At 52.5% G+C, this 20625-nt stretch overlaps 1 protein-coding gene across 3 annotated transcripts in view; it reads right to left on the reverse strand.

The window, feature by feature from the left end:
• Positions 1-2055: 2055 nt before the first annotated feature.
• Positions 2056-20625, reverse strand: part of THOC5 (THO complex subunit 5) — a 28755-nt gene continuing 10185 nt past the window's right edge. For all 3 annotated transcript variants that reach the window (XM_032764626.2, XM_032764625.2, XM_032764629.2), the window contains 12 exons: positions 17618-17695; positions 17102-17142; positions 14445-14544; positions 13094-13202; positions 11068-11169; positions 10472-10568; positions 9836-9950; positions 8834-8937; positions 8583-8670; positions 7751-7866; positions 3881-4071; positions 2056-2313 (listed from right to left, as the gene is read on the reverse strand). In XM_032764626.2, coding sequence (XP_032620517.1) covers positions 2250-2313; positions 3881-4071; positions 7751-7866; positions 8583-8670; positions 8834-8937; positions 9836-9950; positions 10472-10568; positions 11068-11169; positions 13094-13202; positions 14445-14544; positions 17102-17142; positions 17618-17695 — 1205 coding nt within the window. In that variant the 3' untranslated portion in view covers positions 2056-2249. The remainder of the gene's footprint in view (positions 2314-3880; positions 4072-7750; positions 7867-8582; positions 8671-8833; positions 8938-9835; positions 9951-10471; positions 10569-11067; positions 11170-13093; positions 13203-14444; positions 14545-17101; positions 17143-17617; positions 17696-20625) is intronic.

The following is a 20625-nucleotide window of genomic DNA, read 5'->3' on the forward strand; positions in this document are numbered from 1 at the left end:
GGCACACTTATTGGCCCAAAGGCCACATCTGGGTATGGAAATTGTACGGCGGGCTATGATCACTCATAAAATTAGAGGTTGGTATGCAGGAGAGGGTGAGGGCTCCAGCTAGGGGCGCAGGCTCTGGGGTAGGGCCAGAAATGAGTTCAGGTTGTGGGAAGGTGCTCTGTGCTGGGACTGAGGGGTTCAGAGGATGGGAGGGAGATCAGGGCTGGGGAAGGGGTTTCGGGTGCAGGAGGGGGTCAGGGGTGCAGGCTCTGGGTGGTGCTTACCTCAAGCAGCTCCCGGAAGCAGTGGCACGTCACCTCTCTGGCTCCTATGTGGAGGCGCGTCCAGACAGCTGTCCTGTCTGCAGGCACCACCCCTGCAGCTCCCATTGGCCATGCTCTTGGGGCAGGGGCAGCGTGCAGAGTCCCCTGGCTGCCCCTACATCACTGCTTCTGGGAGCCACGCAAAGTGGGGCATGCCCCTGACCCTACTGCAGCAGGACAAGCCCCAGACCTGCTCCCCTCCGGGAACTCAAGGGCTGGATTAAAACGTCTGAAAGGCCGGATGCAGCCTCTGGGCCGTCGTTTGCCCACCTCTACCCTGGGATAGAGGAAGGCTGGGAGAGGTGTAGAAGGGCAGAGTTCTGCACACATGAAGTGGGAAGGCAGCCAGGACAGAGGGAAAGTCCCCTAAGGACTAAAAAGATGGAGTTAATGAGACTCCCCTGCTCTGGCTAACAGGCTGAGTCACCTGAATAGCTCTTCATGGAATCCTAAAGCTTGAGACCTGGTTACCTGAGCTCCCAACCCCCCTTCACAAACTGTAAACTCACAGGGATTGCTTTGGCACTGGACTGCTGCCTCCTGTAGGATGGAAGGGGTCAGCCCCAAGATATGGAGCCAGGAGGGTGGGGAGAGGATGTATATATGGTCAAGGACAGAAGGGAAATAGGCAGCACCAGGGGATCTTGAACATCTGTGCAGTGCTGACGAGCTGAGTGGGAACATGGCAGAGGCCCTCAGCACAGCAAGCAGCATGGGACTCCATGGGCTGCTTTGGAGGAGAGCAGAGCTGAGCATAGAGTGGGATTAGCCCGCCGGTGCAGAGCCCCGGTGCGAGCTTTGCAGGTGATTAAATGGCAGTGCCATCAGGGGCAGGCAGGAGCAAGTCCACCCTCCCTTCTCCAAAGCCATTTCCCGGTCTGCGAGAAGTGCTTTTTCTGGCTCCTCAGCTGGCGCGCTGCCAGCACAGGAAGGCGAGTGTCCAGGCTGTGGTTCAGGTTCTAGTAATGGGCTATTTTTATCCTCTGTGTCACTCTTATTCAGCACAGGGTGGGGAGGGGGAGCCGGGAAGAACAGAGTGAAACAAACAGAGCAGCAGTCGAGACAGGCTGGGGGAATCAGCGGCATTTCAAGAGGGGGAGAATCGACAGAGCCAAGCAAGGGGCAGCGAACATCAGGAGCCTCCCTTGTGAGACAGCAGATTTGCTGCCAGGTTTCAGAGCAAACCCTGAGCTAGCTGCAGACATGCCACTTCCTCTTACCCAGCCCCACTCCTGCAGCTGTGGGCTAACACATACACCCATTCCACTTGCCATTGCCAGTGGCTCACGGCCAACGAGGGAAGTGGCTCTGGAGTCAAAGGAGCTGAAGTTCCTCCCCCAGGAGCTGGGATAGGATTTTCCATCCCTGATCAAAAGAGCTTCTTCAAGGCATGGAAGTGCTGTGCAGGGGTGATCAAAGTCCCCTCTTGGGCCCAGCAGAAAGGCAGGACAGAGGGGCAAGTGGTTGAAAAGGCCTGCATGGGCACAGAGAACAAGGGAATGACAGTCCAATGACATCTCCTCCATCACGTCTGTGTCCCTAGCGCAGAAGCCTCGGAGCTGCCACTCTTTACAGGTTATTCGCTGAGCCATGCCCTTGGGACAGCCACCCGGGACCCTTTAGAGAAGCTGCGAGAATAGCTCCTTAATAGGCATTGCTAGCAATGATCCAGCTGCTCCCCTCAGCCGGGCCAGACCCACCCACTAAGGGGCAGCTGGCATTCACACACACTGATCAGAGACACTTTTCTTCATCTAGAATTTAATACTTTCGAACACCCCTGGGAAGCAACGCTGGAATGGGAGCGCTGTATGGAGGGGCAGGAGAGGTTGCTGGGGGATGTGGTTGACCCCCAACCAGTTGAGAACAACGGTGGCAGGGAGATTCAGGTGCTGTGGGAGCTCAGTGGTTGGAGGCAGGACAATCCTGGTGATGGGGTCAGCGGTGACTGAAGAACCCCTGAGGATGGTTGTACTTGAATGGCTTCATCCGGTTGGGCCCCCTGCAAGAGAAGATGAAAGTGCAGGGAGGTGAGGCTGCAGTAGGCACTAGACCAGGGATTCCAACCTCTCTCTTTCTGAGAAAGAGAGAGGCCAATACAAACTCCACAGCCCACCTGTGCCACAGGAACTGCTTTTCTGCATCTAAAAGCCAGGGCTGGTGTTAAGGGTTAGCAAGCAGGGCAATTGCCCAGGGCCCCATGAAGCTAAGTTACTCAGGCTTTGGCTTCAGCCCCAGGTGGCAGGGCTCAGGGTTTCAGCCCCATGCGGTGGGACTTTGGCTGTCTGCCTTGGGCCGCAGCCAGTCTAACGCTGGCCCTGCTGGGCGAACCCCCTGAAACCTGCTCAAGACCCCCCAGAAGGCCCCGGAGTCCTGGTTGAGAACCCCTGCACTAGACCTTTCAATGGAGGAGGATCTCAAGTATGGGTGCAGAGGAAACAAACCAGAAGCCTAAGGGCTGAGCCTCATTCAGAGCGTCTACTGCAGGGAGCGTCGGTCTCATTGCAAGAGCCATTTGCCCCAGTGTAAAACTGCCAGGACAATTAGGCTCAAAAGCAGTAAGTAGTTGCTCAAGTTGGCCAGGGATCTGCAGGGCAGAGAGAGACTGGGAGGATGCAGTACTATTTGGGGGAAGCTTGCCCAGCGACTGTTCTTTGGCTGAGTATGGATGGGGGCAATTGGTGAGCATTAGTCCAGTGCTCGAAGGGATAAAATGATGAGAGGCATCTGCCAGAGCAAAAGAACCTGCTTATTAGAATTAGGTGTGTGTGGTGGGTTCAGCAGGAGACCCCTGACCAGGGGGATGCTCTGAGAGCCCATTTCTGGGGGGGTTGGGGAGGAGCTTCTACCTAGGGGCAGGACAGACCATGGGAAGGCACCATTTAAGATCAGTCACTCATGGTTTAGGGCCAGACCAGCAGGTGTGGATGAGCCCAGGAGGGACTTCCTGGCAAGGAGCAGCTGCCATCTATGTCACACCACAGCAAAGAGCCGGGGCAGCTACTAGAGAAACAAGAGCCTCAGCTCACAGGTCATCACCCTGAATGGTTCTGCCCAGGATCTCAACAGCTCAGGTGCAGGATTCAATCAAGGGGGTGGCGGGGAGGACAGAAATCAGCCACAAACATCAAGGCCTGGAAAAAGGAGTAAATGGCATTGGCTGATCTCGCTCCTAGGTGGAAGTGTTCTACATGCCAACCTCAGCACAGAGAAGCCGGGGGCAGGAGGAACCGCCTGCTCATGGGGGTGGGGGAAGAGATCTCTCTGCAGGCAGCAAACAAGATGCTCCGAGTGATGCTCAGCTAGTATCAAGTGTAAGGTAGGAAGGAGGGGGTGAAGGAAGTGATCTGCAGAGCTGCACATTGCAGGGAACAGTGCAGCTCTAGAAACTACCTCATTAGATGGCCTCTGATTCACTTCATATTAAACGTTTACCTCCCTGGTATGTTCCCCACACGGAGTCTTGCTGGCCAGGGAGCTACGCATGGTCCCTGTGTGTGTCTGCATTGGCTCCAACACAGCCCTCTGCTCACTCCCCAAGGACTGCTGGCAGCAGGCTGGGTCCTCACCTGACAAGACGCAGGCACATCTTCTCCTGGGGGAACTCCTTGGGCCCTTCCACGCTGGTGTCGTGGGACTCTGTTTCCAGGTAGACGTCCAGTACGACACACAAGCGCTGCAGCTGATTGGTCAGGAGTTGGTAGCCAGGCTTTGGCCCGCACAGCTCCTTGTAGCACACATTGACCTCGCTCTCCATTGCCTGCAAGAGCCGGGGGGGCGAGATCAGTCTCATGAGGAACCCTGACCAGCTGATCACTCGTTACTTTCCCTTCCTGAGCCATGGGCAGTCACAGAATCATAGAATATCAGGGTTGGAAGGGACCGCAGAAGGTATCTAGTCCAACCCTCTGCTCAAAGCAGGACCAATTCCCAACTAAATGATCCCAGCCAGGGCTTTGTCAAGTCTGACCTCAAAAACCTCTAAGGAAGCGAGATTCCACCTACCTCCCTAGTAAACCCATCCAGTGCTTCACCACCCTCCTAGTGAAATAGTGTTTTCTAATATCCAACCTAAACTCCCCCACGGCAACTTGAGACCATTACTCCTTGTTCTGTCATCTCCTACCACTGAGAACAGTCCAGCTCCATCCTCTTTGGAACCCCTTTCAGCTAGTTGAAAGCAGCTATCAAATCCCCCTCATTCTCTCTTTGCAGACTAAACAATCCCAGTTCCCTCAGCCTCTCCTCATAAGTCATGTGCTCCAGCCCCCTTCTTGTAGTGTGGGTCCCAAAACTGGACAGTACTCCAGATAAGGCCTCACCAATGTCAAATAGAGGGGAATGATCACATCCCTTGACCCGCTGGCAATGTCCCTACTTACAGCCCAAAATGCCGTTAGCTTCTTGGCCACAGGGCACACTGACTCATATCCAGCTTCTCATCCACTGTAACCCCTAGGTCCTTTTCTGCAGAACTGCTGTCTAGCCACTCGGTCCCTAGTCTGTAGCAGTGTATGGGATTCTTTCCATCCTATGTGCAGGACTCTGCACTTGTCCTTGCTGAACCTCATCAGATTTCTTTTGGCCCAATCCTCCAATTTGTCTAGGTCACTCTGTATCTATCCCTACCCTCCAGCGTATCTACCACTCCTCCCAGTTTAGTGTCATCTGCAAACTTGCTGACTGCAGTCCACACCATCCTCCAGATCATTAATGAGGATATTAACAAAACCAGCCCAGGACTAACCCTTGGGGCACTCTGCTTGATACGGCTGCCAAGAGACATGGAGCTGTGATCACTACCCATTGAGACCGACAACCTAGCCAGCTTTCTATCCACCTTATAGTCCATTTCATCCAGCCCATACTCTTTTAACTTACCAGCAGGAATATTGTGAGAGACTCTATCAAAGCTTTGATAAAGTCAAGGAATAACATGTCCACTGCTTTCCCCTCATCCACAGAGCCAGTTGTATCTCCTCATAGAAAGGCAATTAGGTTAGTCAGGCACGACTTGCCCTTGGTGAATCCATGCTGACTGTTCCTGATCACTTTCCTCTCCTCTAAGTGTCTTCAGAATGATTCCTTGAGGACCTGCTCCATGATCTTTCCAGGGACTGAGGTGAGGCTGACTGGCCTGCAGTTCCCCGGACCCTCCTCCTCACCTTTTTTAAAGATGGGCACTCATTAGCCTTTTCCAGTCATCCGGACGTCCACCGATCACCATGAGTTTTCAAAGATAATGGCCAATGGCTCTTGCAATCACAGCAGCCAACATCTCTCGTCACCCTCAGATGCAGTGCATCCAGCCCCATGGTTTGTGCTTGTCCAGCTTTTCCAAATAGTCCCAATCACTTCTTGTCTCCACAGAGGGCCGGTCACCTCCTCCCATACTGTGCTGCCCAGTGCAGAACATGCTGGGAGCTGGACCTTGTTCGTGAAGGCAGAGGCAAAAAAAGCATTGAGTACATTAGCTTTTTCCACATCCTCTGTAACTAGGTTGCCTCCATTATTCAGTAAGGGGCCCCCCACTTTCCTTGACTTTCTTCTTGTTGCTAACAGACCTGAAGAAACCCTTCTTGTTACTCTTAACATCTCTTGCTAGCTGCAACTCCAAGTGTGATTTGGCCTTCCCGATTTTACTCCTGCATGCCTGAGCAATATTCTTATACTCTTCCCTGGTCATTTGTCCAACTTTCCACTTCTTGTAAGCTTCTTTTTTGTGTTTAAGATCAGCAAGGATTTCACTGTTAAGCCAAGCTGGTCACCTGCCATATTTACTATTCTTTCTACGCATAGGGATGGTTTGTTCCTGCAACCTCAATAAGGATTCTTTAAAATACAACCAGCTCTCCTGGACTCCTGTTCCGCCATGTTATTCTCCCAGGGGATCCTGCCCATCAGTTCCCTGAGGGAGTCAAAGTCTGCTTTTCTGAAGTCCAGGGTCCGTAGTTTGCTGTTCTCCTTTCTTCCTTGTATTAGGATCCTGAACTCGACCATCTCATTGTCACTGCCTCCCTGGTTTCCATCCACTTTTGCTTCCCCTACTGTTTGTGAGCAGCAGGTCAAGAAGAGCTCTGCCCCTAGTTGGTTCCTGGAAATTGTCCCCTACACCTTTCCAAAAACTTCCTGGATTGTCTGTGCACTGCTGTATTACTCTCCCAGCAGATATTGGGGTGACTGAAGTCCCCATGAGAACCAGGGCCTGTGATCTAGTAACTTCTGTTAGTTGACGGAAGAAAGCCTCGTCCACCTCATCCTCCTGTTCTGGTGGTCTATAGCAGACTCCCACCACAATATCACCCTTCTTGCTCACACTTCTAAATTTAATCCAGCGACTCTCAGGTTCTTCTGAAGTTTCATACCGGAGCTCTGAGCAGTCATACTGCTCTCTTACATACAATGCAACTCCCCCACCTTTTCTGCCCTGCCTGTCCTTCCTGAACAGTTTATATCAGTAGTCCCCAACCTTTGCCAGATGACAAGCCATGGAGGACTGTGGCGGTGGACGAGCACCTGCCAAAATTCTGCTGACAAGCAGCAACGTCAACAGGTGCCGCCGCCAAAATGCTGCTGACAAGCAGCGCCATCCAGAGGCGTTGCCGCTGAAATACCACAAAAAATCAGCGGCATTTTGGCAGCAACACCTCTGGATGACGCAGCTTCTCAATGGCATTTCGGTGGATGCCTGTCTGCCAGCCAGTACGCGGACACATTTAGATGCCCCGGCGGAAGCCATGGTGCCCACAGGCATGGAGTTGAGGACCCCTGGTTTATACCCATCCATGACAGTATTCCAGTCATGATTTATCCCACCAGGTCTCTATTATTCCAATCACATCATAATTCCTTGACTGTGCCAGGACTTCCAGTTCTCCCTGCTTGTTTCCCAGGCTTCTTGCATTTGTGTATAGGCAGTTAAGATAACTCGCTCATCGTCCTTCTTTTTCAGTATGAGCCAGAAGTCCTCCCCTCTCGCGCTCTCCTGCTTGTGCTTCCTCCTGATATCCCACTTATCTCAGGGCTTTGGTCTCCTTCCCCCAGTGAACCTAGTTTAAAGCCCTCCTCACTAGGTTAGCCAACCTGCTTGCGAAGTGTCTCCTCCAGGGACGCCCCCATCTGCTGCAGGAACCTTGCTTTATGGTGAAGGGGCTGGCTCGACACCCCTGGAAACCCAAGATCTCTCCGTCCTCCCTCATCCCTCCTCAGCAGGCCCGGTACAGTTGCTACCAAGATGCTTCAGCCAGGCTACCTCCCAAAAGGCGAGAGAGGAGTTCAGACTCCATGGCCCATTGACCCCCCTGCCTCTGCCGTGCCTGCTGATCTACTCCTTTTAAAAGGCCAGTGACTGGCATCACACAGCAGTGGCTCTGGCACTTCCAAACCACATTAGATCTGACCCAGTGAAAGGACTCCTCTCCCCCTCCCCTCCAGTTTACCCGAATGTTGTCGTCGTTGCTATTGGTTTTCTCCCCTTTCCAGTTCAGACACAGGTTAAAGATGGGTGGTATGGAAGAGTAGCCTGGATTCAGCACAACAGCTGCCTGGAGTTTGGCTGAGATGTGCAAAGGAAGAGATCTAGGATTACACACTATCCCTGAACCTCCCCACCCTCAGGGATGCACATGGCCCTGGCACAGCTCTCAAGCCAGTGGGCAGCTCCCTACCCCTCTCATCCAGTTCGGCTTGTTTCCAGCACACTGGATCTGCATTTTGGAATCTAGGTTGATGGCCTGGGAGGACTCTGTCTCCCCCAACCAGCCACTCAGTGACAGAGCCAGAGCATTCTGGAGAACGACTTCAGTATCTGTCAGGGAGGCAACGGCGGAAGAAAGCCAGCGTAGCTTCCAGGCATGGTTATGCCTCCCAGCATTCCAGGGAAGACTCAGGGTGCCAGCCAAGCGAGGGAGGAGGGCAGCCATCTTTGCCAGGCCCCCAGATGGCAGACTGAAGCTGTGCGCTGGCTGAAGTCAAAGACTAAAAGAGCCCACACCAATCACTTACTGGGCGAGGAATAACAGCAGATACCCCTGGGGCCACTGTCTAGTGAAAGGGCACAGCTGTCCACAAAGGTTGAGACCCACTGATCTAACTGTCCCAACAGCTTCTGCTGCTGACACCTGCTAGTGACGTCTCAACCTTTCAAGGACCATCAGGCTTGAGGGGTGCATGTCTCACTGGCTGCTTCTGAGTGTAATGTCAGAGGGAACAAGGGAAGCCACATGCAGCACTCCCTGGAGCCGGAGACCAAAGGAAGGGAAACACATCCACCTGTTCCTCTCTCTACCAGTGCCGTATAATAGAGGTGAGTGTCTTCAGCTAAGCCAGCCTCCACGACGTCTTTGGTGTAGGACAGCTCCTGCAGGGGGATAAACAAAGCTGTGCACTCAGATCTGCAGCCTGGGCACCGAGGACAGGAAAGTGCAGGGTTACTGATTTGCTTCTGCCACGGGGAACAGGGAGCGTGGGGAGCTGAAGCCGGTCCCCTGCTCTGGCGCTGCACCTAAGGCATCTGCACCTACCAGGTAATCCTCGTAGGGGAGCGCGGCCCACTTCACCAAGCGCGACACGACCTTGGAAGGGAAGAGATGCTGGCACTCGCTGGAGACCGGCACAATGCCATGTTCTGAAAGCAACGACAAAGCCAGCTGAGCAGCACTGAACCCCACAGGCAGGATCAAACCCCACTACCACTGTCTGGGACAATCAAGACAGAACTGGGGGGTGGGAGAAGCTCAGGTACAGTCAAATTTGGAGTCTATGGGCCTCTTTAGTTGAAGTCTACAGACACTGAATAGAGGGGCACGTGAGAGCATCCAGCAGCTCACCAGCCTGTGCCGTGATCCCTCCAGAGCCCACAGGCTGGGCAGGGTGGGGCACGTCTGCACATGGACGGGAGAAACTTCGGCAAAGTGCAGGCTGTGAGGGGAGCAACTCAGCTCCCTCCACGTGCCCAACTGATTCCCGGCACGGTGTTAGAGGGCAAAGTGAACACAGCCCAATCCAGCTGCTGTGAGTGAGCGAGCTGAAGCAAAGCCTGTCTCACACATGATCAGTAAAAGTGCCAGCTACACTCTATCTGCAGAGCCTTCACAGCTGGTGACAGCACCAAAGGCAGAAAGAAGAGCTGGACTTTCTGAAGCCAGGTGGAACTTGCAGCACTGGCCAGTTAGACCAACCTTCCACTGGGTATATGGGGAGTTTGATCTGGTCACCTGGAGACACCCACGGGGCCATCCGTACAGAGCCACTGTAAGCAGAGCTCCAAGAAGGGGGGGTCTGAGACAATCACTGCAGGGACCAGAGTCTCACTTTCCTGTTCTGAAAGCAGGAGCCGTGTACTGTGTCTGCAGAAAGGACAAGGGAGCATGGGAGTTCTGCCGGTGGAGAGCCATGGAATCCCTTCAAGGAAACATTACTGTCACCTCTTCTAAACAGGATTCAAATGGACAACCCTGCTTTGATGGCCAATGGTCTATGCTCAGGGGAGGAGGGAGATCACTGGGAGGATGCGGTGTCCTTACCAAGTGAAGCAAACTGCTTGTGGAGAGCCAGGCGGGACTGCAGCCTCATCCTGAGCAACTTCATAGTCATCTCCATGTGGCTGGCACTCAGCGAGTTATCTGCGGTCACTGTATGCTGCGGACAGGGAGGACTGATCTAGAGCCTGGATTTCCTTCCTCACCCACTAGCAGGGGCCGACAGCTGGTTGTGTTGGAATCCCTTGAGCACAGTATTCCACAGTGCCCAGCACACTGGGAAAATACATTTCCCTCTGGTTACTCTCTGGAACATGCCCATCCCCCTCTATCTAATTAGCCTGAAGGAAATGAATTCCCACTTGGGAAGAGGAGCTCGACTTGGCTCCCACCAAACCAACAAGGCTGGGCCATGGCCAAGCCAGACTGGAAACACCAGCCTGTCCCTGCCCCAATCCAGCCCCTAAAGCTGCAGTTAGATTCCTGAGCTCAGGAGTGACTGCCATGTGATACTGCAGTAGCCACCAAAGCTGGCTGCACTTGGCTTTGGAGCCTAAAAGAATGGCAACCGTTGGCTTCAGATCCCCGGGTAGAGCAGAGGGGACAGCAGCCTGGCAGGGCCTCAGGAAACACCTTCCATTGCTAGGGCTTTGCTTTCCAGAGGCTGTGGCTCAGACCTACCTGAGGCTGATCTTTGGGGAAATGCAGGCCACCCAGCTTCTGCACCCACACGTAGGGGTGCCCCAGGTCTGCCACGTAATCACTCAGGGTCAGGATGCTTAGGAGACAAAAGGAAAATATTGTAATGCCACGCAGGACGGGGGGTCTCCCCGATGTGAGAGAGCCAGACCTGGAGTGCCTGAAACAGCAGACAGACCCATCTCCCCGACACTGACGAACAGTATGACTCCAGCTCCGATGCAGCCATGGACACCCAAAGGGGCAGGCATCTGAGTCTCGAACTCCAAGTATCCGAGTTCTTTTCCCAGCTAAACAAGGCTTCCATTATAGATGAGCCACCTTATCACCCAGGTGTTCTGGAAGCAGCAGCCCAGCCTGAGTATAGGGTATTGCCATTTGGCCTGGCTGCCCCAGCCGTCCTGGGCTAGAAAGCTTCCCCAGAGCGCACACTGGCAGGAGAAGCCCTTTAGGTCCCACGTCATGATGGGAAGGACGCAAGCACGCTGGTCGCCTGCTCTAGGCTGCCCTGCCTGACTGGCCTCCATGGGTGAAGCTGGACATGACAAAGGGCACGGGCAGATGTACAGCCGACTCACCCAACTTTATCGAACTGGAACTGGTTGGCTGGATTTGGAGTTCTCTTCCCATGATCCCCAGGATACAGGCAGTTCAGCAGGGAGCCTGGAGACAGCAGATCTCTGGGGGACAGGGAAGCCTAAAGTCAGCCACATCGTTTCCAAAATGACAGTGCTCTTTGGGATCATTAAGAGTAGAGTGCACTGGCCATGGATGAAGCGCATTTCAAGCAGGGTCCCACAGCCATGGATTTCCCCCCTGGCCGTAGAACTGGGATCCAGAATCTCCTTGTCCTGGAGGCTGTCTCCCTGCCCGGCTGTAGCGATAACTGTGAAAACACGACCCGCATGTAACCCAATGCACTGACGGGACAAGTTTGCGGGAACCTGGAGGAACAGCTGAGAGGGGCGAGCTACACCAAGCCATCTGAATGGGTTGACTCTGAAACCTAAAGATGGCCAATCTGTGGCCTGCTGAAAACAAACTGCAGGGCTGGTGTAAAAGAAATGACTACTAATCTCTCCGCAGACAAGAGGGGCAGCTGGCTGATCACACCCTGCCACAGAAACCTTGTTTGAAATGTGTCTGCACTCGCCACAGAATCCGCACCACGCCCCGAGGGGCACAGGATGCCTGCTGCAGAACACAGGGCCAGCTGGCTACAAAGCAAATGGGGCCCTGAGGCGGAGAGGCAAGTTGGTGAAGGGCAGCTGCAGGCAACAAAGGACCGAGCTGGGAGAGTCTGCAGGCAGCCTGCTACCAACTATGACTCCAGTGGAGGAAGCATTTTCTGCACAGGAAACCCCTTCCCCCCAGCTGGCTGGGGGGTGGGGGGCTGCCGTGCAGGAACACCGCTCCTCCCTGCCTCTGCCCAGCAAGGGGGCACTGCCATGGAGAAAGCTCTTCAAGCCAGGGGGCCTGCCCACTGCCACATGGACGCTCACGCTATAAGGTGCACAGACATACAGCCCCCACTTCCCATCTCATCCCTGGAACTCCTTCAGAACTGGGCATTTTCTGCTGAATTAATGTCCAGGGCAGGTTTCTGCATCTGCAGTTTCAGCCTAGTTCTCACACTAATCAAACTTGGATGGGTTCTCTGGCAGAAGGCATTATCTACAGCTCTTGAGACAAGGTGACCCGCAGAACAAGGAGGTGGAGGGAGAGTGCCAGACACAGGCCTGGGGAAGGGAAGGAAACTATTCATCTGCAAGATGGTAATTAGATGCGACAAGCAGATGAGATGTCCCAGGTCCTCCTCTGCCTGGGCACTAACCTATTAATCTGGGCCCACTGGGTGCAGCGGCAGACACGCAGCACTCCAAGGGGAGATTTGTTTTCCCAATGATCAAAACCACGTGACCATCTCCCTTTACCCTGATCCCTCAGTCTCACTGCAGGGGATAAAAGAGATTAGAGAAGGACTCTGTCTCTGTACTAACAGCTCAGTTCGCTGCACCGTGCCCTGCCCCAACCTCCCACAAACTGTAGTTGAGTGAACAGCTGCATCACCCTGGCCAACAAAGGGCTGCGGGATGGGTCCCCCTTGCTGAAGGGAGGGACGCTGCATGAGCAATGCGGCCAACTGCTTCGATCAGGAGGATTTTCAAGTCTACAGCTCTCTCTGCTGGTAGTTGCCTTGTGCAGGGAAGGCTGAGATAAAGCCACTAGACCCAAGCTCTGCTGGGGCTGCTCAAGCCGAGGCAGGATGAGAAATGCAGGCAGCACTTCAACTGAAAGTAGCTGGTAACTTTTCAGCTCAGGAAGGGAGGAGTGAGGCACATCCTGACAACAGCTTTCCCTTCTCAGTCCCGCCGCTGCTTTTTAGAGGTCGGGGGAAGGAGTCCTGCTAAGCACTCTGCCGTGCTCAACGCCAGTCAAGCCTGTCACGTGGGCTGCCTGGCATGGGATATTTGATGGTCACTTTGAACAGAGAACGCTGAGGACAGCAGCTCCTCTGTGGTGAGATCAATGCCAGACAAATTCCATCCCCAATGCAGGACTGGGAACAGATTTGGCCTTGACACCTCCGTGGACTCAACTTACCCAGCACTGATGGGCGTGGCCATCTCCGTAGCAGTGGTCACCTTGGTTTTCACCGTCATGACATTGAGGTTCATCAGGTAGTAGAAGATCAGGTGGAGCACGCTGTCGTCTGGGCGGTGACATTGGCGATGGGCGTGGGAAAGAAAAGCCATTTGTGGGGATCAAGGAGCAGGGCAGAGAAGAAAGGAAGAAAACTGTCAAGAGGAGTAGAAAGCCCATATCACTTTCACTGGCTCACGTGGCTGCTGACTCTGGGCAGATGTAGACACTGACACCCAATGGGGGAACTATGTACAATTCTAAGCTAGAAATCAGGGGAAGGAAACTTCAGATAAGGGAGTCAGTGATCCAGGTGAACGGGAAGTGCAGGGGCAGCATACAATATCTCCCCCGGGATCTGGCCAGGCCACTGGGCTTAACACCCCTTCTCTAATGGGATGTGCTGAGGATTTTGACTAAGCATAGGTGGTTCTAGGTCTCCTCTGAAAGACAGTTTGATCCCCTGGCCTCAGGCCAGAGCACTGGGGCAATGCTGTCTCAAAGCAAAGAGTGGCCCTTGCTGAACTCCCAGCACCGCTTTTCCTTGGAGCTTTCCCAGCCAAGTACTGACCAGGCTCATCCTGCTTGGCTTGTGGGACAGGACAAGATCCAGAGCCTGAGACTGGACAGCTGTAGCCCTACATCCTGCTACCCTGGGGATCCTACGTATGTGAGAAGCATGCAACACGTGGCCAAGGAACCCCTCTCTCCCTGGCCAAGCCCCACGTAGAGGTGTTTCTGCTGGAGGAGACAGAGCCAAGTGCTTCCATGTGAGCCTGGGAGCGCAGAGCTGCTGGTGCAGAGGCCAAAAGGCACAGCCAGAGGACCCTGATTTTTGCACCAATGGCTCTACGTTCTCAGAACTGACAGATAAAACCCTGCTCCCCTGCACCTGAGAGCAGAGAAGCAAACAAAGAACTGCCTAGGGACTACTGAGGACCAAACACTCCGGCCCATCCAGAGGGCATGAGAATACCATACAGTGGGAAGCCAGACAAGTTTCCTTCCCCAGAACAACTGCGTCAGGGTGCTCTGGCAACTCCACCAGTACCACAGTTCGAGCTCACTTGTCTTTGTCCCCCACCGCCTACATGGAATGGTTTGGCTCACTCTGGGCCAACCTGCCATGAAGATCATTGTTCAGTCATACAGGGGGGGCTCTTGTGACTCACCCCCAGGTGGATCTTTGAAACTCGACCCTTGAGGCCACATTCTGATTTCACAGGCACAGTTGTACATCCAATGGCTAACTGAAGTCAATGGATTTACACCGAGATCAGAACCCGACTCTCGGTGTCTAATGCCCTTGTACCTTTGCACTTGAGGTCAATGGTAACAGACAAGGGGTGTCTCTTCAGCATCTCCTTGCGCTTGTCATCCAGCTGCACGCCCAGCGTGGGGCGGCGACGCTTCTGCAGCAGGGGAGAGCAAAATCACAGTGCCTGAAAACATGTGCCATTCTTCCCATCCCATGGTGACATGCTGATGGCAAATGGGACAAGCTTCTCTGTCTTTTGCAGGCAAAACAATGCTTAGCACTTACACAGTAACTTAATTATAACTACTCCATGCAACATCCTGGATGCCAGGTAGGGAATTTACAGATAGGGAAACTGAGGCACAGAGCTGTGACTTGTCAAGTCCAAAAGGGTAATTGGGGTCAGATCTCAGGAGCTGCTGAGTGCTCTCTCTATAGCATCTGCACGTCTGACTACCCATACTCAGTGTGTACCTTCTGCTAAAGCACTAAGAAGCTGAACCCTATGAGGAATGAGCAATGCCTAGTATACACAGAGCCCAGTCATGCAAACCTCCTCGGAGAAGGTTTTCAAAGGCCCTGAGGGCAATTCAGTGCTCAACTCCCACTGCCTTTGAAAACGGACTGGGAGGTGTGACAAAGGGAGAATTCTGGCAATCTTTTTGTTATTGCTCTGCATGCCTCAGTTTCCCCCGAGCTTTGCATTGCTAATGCATGGAGTATAAAGGGTTAAAAAGCATGAGGCAGAGCAGGGGACAGGAGGTGTTGGGCCATGTAACTGTCGGGGGTGTGTGCGTGTGTGTGTAAATGAGTGTGTTAGGACTGGATGAAACTGACCCATATTAATGGAGGATCCGGAAAGGCAAAGGGACCCCCAATAGCAAGGACATTCACACCTAGCAACCCACAGCCAAGAGGAAGCAGATCCTCCCATGCAGGGAGAAGCAGAGCAAAGGCCTGGAGCTGGAGAACAAAGGGGAAAGGTGGCAGGGAGCTAAGAGCTCGCCTCCAGAGTCAGACGGACCCCAGGGGCTCAGGAGAAAGGGACAGATGTCAGTACTGGCCAGGGTGAATTCTACCCCAACCTTTGCCTCTCCACACCAGGGTAGAGAAAAACCGATGAGGTTTGATTCGAAAAAAGAAAAAAAAAATTAAGAAATCAGATTTTATTTGAAATCAGATTCTTTTTGACGTTATTCCAATCACAGTAAGTTTTTCTTGTAAACTGGTTTAAAAGGAATAAGAAGGAGGAGGGAGGGCGGGAATGAAATCTACTAGTTTGGAAAGTCTGAAGGAAGCCCTCATGTAGGAAACAGTCTCTCCTTTTTATGAGACTGAGGTGAGTAGGAACTTAAGCTCCCGTTGCTTTCCTATCAGCATGTTGGAAAATTTTTCCAGGCTGACCTGAAATAATCAAGTAATTCACAGACTACGATTAATCCCTATTGAGTTGTAAATGTGAAACATGTTTTGATAGAAGTTTATGTATCCAAAACATTTAAAAGTTGGTTTGTATAATAAAAATAAATCTTATATTGCTGTTCTGTGTGTTTAATTCAATTCCTGTTACCATCCTAATGAAGTTTGACACAAACCAGGAGCAAAAAGCGAATTAGCTAGAAAATAAGCAATATGTCATTCTCCTTTTTCTAACATACTAAACATGTACAATTAACAAGAATTTGAAACTATTAAGGTATATAATTACTTAAATAAATGTATATAGTTACAGTTTATCCCCCAAGATAACAAAAAGATACCAAATCTAATGCACAGGCTCTATTTAGTTGTAAATCAACATGTTTTAATGGTTAGATCAACCAATAAAGTTATACTTTTCTGCGTAAAAATCCCTGAAGTACAAATGGAAAAGCTGATTAAAATCAATGATATAAATGAGGTTTTCCACAGCCCGTCCTGCTCCATGCTAACCGAAGGACTTTTCGATTCTGGAGGCCAGGAGACTAAGAAATCGTTACCTGTGTTTGGAAAGGCTGCCGAGCGGCACTGCAGATACTCTAGGAGCACAGTGTAAGTCCCTGGGGCCCAGTGCACTAAAGGGGTCACTCCCAAGGGATTGGTTACAGGCTGGGCATGGGGTGGCCAACCTGGGGCTCCAGAATCACATGCGGCTCTTCAGAGGTTAATTTGCGGCTCCTTGTCTAGACACCGACTCCAGGGCTGGAGCTACAGGTGCCAACTTTCCAATGTGCCAGGGGGTGCTCACTGCTCAACCTCTGGCTCTGCCTCCACTCCTCCCCTTCCTGCCCCCATCCCCCGAGCCTGCCGTGGCCTCACTCTTCCCCCGCCCTGAGCCTCCTGCTCGCCACGAAACAGCTGATCGGCAGGCCGGTGGGTAGGAGGCGTGGGGAGCAGGGTAGGGGAGCTGATGCTGATGTATTACTGTGGCTCTTTGGCAATGTACAGTGGTAAATTCTGGCTCCTTCTCAGGCTCAGGCTGGTCACCCCTGAACTAGACCCTGTGGATCTGTGACAGATGGCATTGTCGGTCCTATTTCACGTTGAGGCCCAGAGGAGAAGTGACTTGCTCAAGGTCACACATTGGATCAGCGGCAGAGCAGGGAAGAGACTCAACCCCCCACTCTTAAGCACTATCCAATGCTTCACTGGCAGAAACAAAAGTGCGTTCACCCACATGAGGCGAGAGTAGAGCCTAGAATTTCAATATTGGAGCTGTGCTAGTCCCTTACCGTGGTCTGCTCCTCTTCAGCATCAGAATCACTCTCGTCATCTGCACATGCAAACAGAGGGATAAGCAAGAGCCACGCGCAGGGATCCATTTGAGAGACTGTCCAAACATCGCGGTGGCCAGGAGGTACCCTGGCACCACATGCCCCAGGGACCCACTGCCCCAGCACTGCCTGGGGAGATACTGGTGCCCCACAAAGGGGCACTCAGCACAGCTGAGGCCCTTGCTACGTTACTTGCCTTTTGGCCCCTTTACAGCCTCTACAGTACCGAGACCCCCGTGTGCCACTGGGCAGTGCTGGAGGGACTCTTACTAACACTCGGCAGCCTGCCTCTCCAGGAGGGTGAGTCCAGTGTGAGGGAGGAGCCAGGGCTATTGAAGCTACAGAGCGAGTTAAGCCCTGCCCAAGAACACCACTGCTCCTCAGGTCCTTCCACTACTCCCCACCCCCAGTACCAGCTTTCAGCCCCCAGGCTGGGCCAAGACAGGCAGGTGGGGATACCAAGTTATAATTTACCTTGGGAGTCCTCTGGTGGCTTATAGAGGGCTTTGGCTTCTTCCACACTCCCTTCGATTGCCACAGCCAACTTCTTATCTGTGGAGGGCAAAGCACCATTCATCACATCTTGAGGTAGGAAGCCAGGCAGTTAAAGGGAAGGTTGCTGCTGCCGGCCACCTAGAGAGGCATCAGGCTTGGAAGCAAGGATGCCAAGGAGTTAGTCAAGTTATTCTGTAGCCTCTTCCCCACTCGCAACAGGCAGGTTCAGTGCCTAGTGGGCAGTTGATCTGAACCTGCAGCATCATTTGCATCTCAGTGGCACAGTGCAAGACATTTTGTTTGTAAGCATTCTCCAGAGCCGTGGTGAGATCACCCTCCCATCCAATGCTTTGTGCACCTCTCTACAGCAGTAACAACACCCAGACACTCTAGTGACATTGTGCATGAGGAGGATCACAAATTTCCCACTCCGATTATTGTTTCACATTACCCTCCATCGATATGCCCCATTCCCCAGATGCAGGTATCCCCTAGATGGGGGCAAAATGCCAGATGGGTTGTGATCCTGCTTTTAATGGATTTTGTGTAATGCAACACCCACCAAGGCATTTTTACCAGGCTCATCGCTGTAGCAGGTAACCGCAACTGGGCTGAGGAGCCTCAATTGAGACATCCCAAGAAGAGAGAGAGGAAAGCTGGTCAGCAGCATTTGGCATATACATCCCTGCATGTCAGCCATTGGAAGGAGTGAGTAAAAAGAACAACTCAAAGCTGATCAAAGGACATCCTTTCTCACACAACATTTAATTAAGACTATGGAACTCACTGCCACTGAAGTTGTTGAGGCCAAGAACTTGGCAAGAGTCTAAAAAAGGACAACGAGGAGTCCTTGTGGCACCTTAGAGACTAACAAATGTATTTGGGCATAAGCTTTCATGGGCTAGAACCCACTTCATCAGATGCTTGAAGTGAAAAATACAGAAGCAGGTGCAAATACATTAAAGGATGGGGATTGCTTTACCAAGTGCGAGGTCAGTCTAATGAGATAAATCAATTAACGGCAGGATACCAAGGGAGGAAAAATAACTTTTGAAGAGAGTGGCCCATTACAGACAGTTGACAAGGAAGAAAGGACTGGTCATGTATACGGATAACAAGAATATCCAGTTATATTAATGATAGTTTTGGGTGCTTCAGGACATAACTATTAGAGATCAGGTTGAGACTTAATATGGGGGCCATTATCCCACATCTGCTACTGCAGGCTTCTTATGCCTTCCCCTGAAGCACCTGGTGCTGGCCACTCTCAGAGACAGGACACTGGAGTAGATTGGCCTTGGGTCCAATCTAGCCTGGCAATCCCTACAGTCTCAGCCCCAGGAGCTCAGCTGTGTGATTGGCTTAGGGGTTTTCAGGGTGCCCATCACCGCAGTATCCAAGCAGTGCACAGAAAATTAGAGAGGGCCACACACTGGGGTTCTACGCTGTGCCCTGTCTGGGCTGTAGGAAGCTCTAAACTCGGGAGCAGGGATTTGGCTATTTTAAAAACCACCACCTTCTGCTACAAAGGAGGCTTCTGGCAGGTCTCAGATGCAAGGAAAGAAAGGTACTCATCCTGCCTGTGAGGAGGGTTTCAGGTTAACTAATGGGGTGGGCCGGAAAAGGAGGGGAGGGAGAGAGGGGTAGAAGGGAGACGAAGAGTGATGAAAAGAAGTGCTATCCCCTGGCTGTGTGTGTTGAGAAGCTGATGACAGTTAAACAAGTCTCAGGGACAGTGAATTTGCTGGGCAAGGAAGGGGGCCCCTTGACTGGCAGATGAAGTTAAAGGAGCACACTGAGGCACAGTCAGCAAGGACATTCGCCTGGCCTCTCCTGGGAGCTGCCAACCCATATGCTTTGACAGAGGACTTAGAATCACAGAATATTAGGGTTGGAAGGGACCTCAGGAGGTATCTAGTCCAACCGCCCGCTCAAAGCAGGACCAATCCCCAACTAAATCATCCCAGCCAGGGCTTTGTCAAGTCTGACCTCAAAAACCTCTAAGGAAGGAGATTCCACCACCTCCCTAGGAAACCCATTCCAGTGCTTCACCACCCTCTAGTGAAATAGTGTTTCCTAGTGTCCAACCTAAGCCTCCCCCACTGCAACTTGAGACCATTGCTCCTTGTTCTGTCATCTGCTATCTCTGAGAACAGTCTGGATCCATCCTCTTTGGAACCCCCTTTCAGGTAGTTGAAGGCTGCTATCAAATCCCCCCTCATTCTTCTCTTCTGCAGACTAAATAACCCAGTTCCCTCAGCCTCTCCTCGTAAACTGAGGGGTTGGATCACCTCCTTACTGCACACGAGCCACACAAGGGATGGGAGTCATGTCAATTTCAAGGCTCTACCCTGGACCACTTCTCCCTGACAAGTTACAGGCTTTGTCCCACTAGAGGAAACGACGCAGGAGCTGATCTCCCAAGCCGTACTCAGCAAGCAGTAAGGCTTGGGCCAGGCTGCTACATCATTCGGCGTGCGAAAAACCCAGCCCTCTGAGCACCATAGCTATGTTGACCTAACCCCAGGTGCAGACACAGCTAGGTTGACAGAAGAATGCTTCCATTGCTTGGGGTGCTGGAGGGCTGACACCAATGGAAACACCCCTTCCATCACGGGGGTATGGCTGCTTAGCTCCACCAACATAGCTATGCTGCTGTTGTCCCAACAGTGCAGACATGGTCTTCGACAGCCCTTTCCAAATGGTCCTGGATCACGACAGCCCAACAGGCAGGAGTGCCAAGTGCCAATGCCATACTGTGGGGGCTGTTGACGTGGCATATCTGAGTTGGGCTTCTGACTTTAAAGCCGTCACTGCAGCAGTGCCCACAATCCCTGATCACCTTGAGTGGGCCACCAAGGATCGAGGGGGCAGAGATTTGAAAAGAGTTCTCAACAGAGGAGTGTGGGAGGGATTCAGCTGCAGCAGCCAAATGAATTAGGTTCTCAAATGATGCTGCTTCGTCAGACTGGCTCCCAAGCGGGCTC

Source organism: Chelonoidis abingdonii, chromosome 22 (genome assembly GCF_003597395.2).
Source record: "Chelonoidis abingdonii isolate Lonesome George chromosome 22, CheloAbing_2.0, whole genome shotgun sequence".
Lineage (NCBI taxonomy): Eukaryota > Metazoa > Chordata > Testudines > Testudinidae > Chelonoidis > Chelonoidis abingdonii.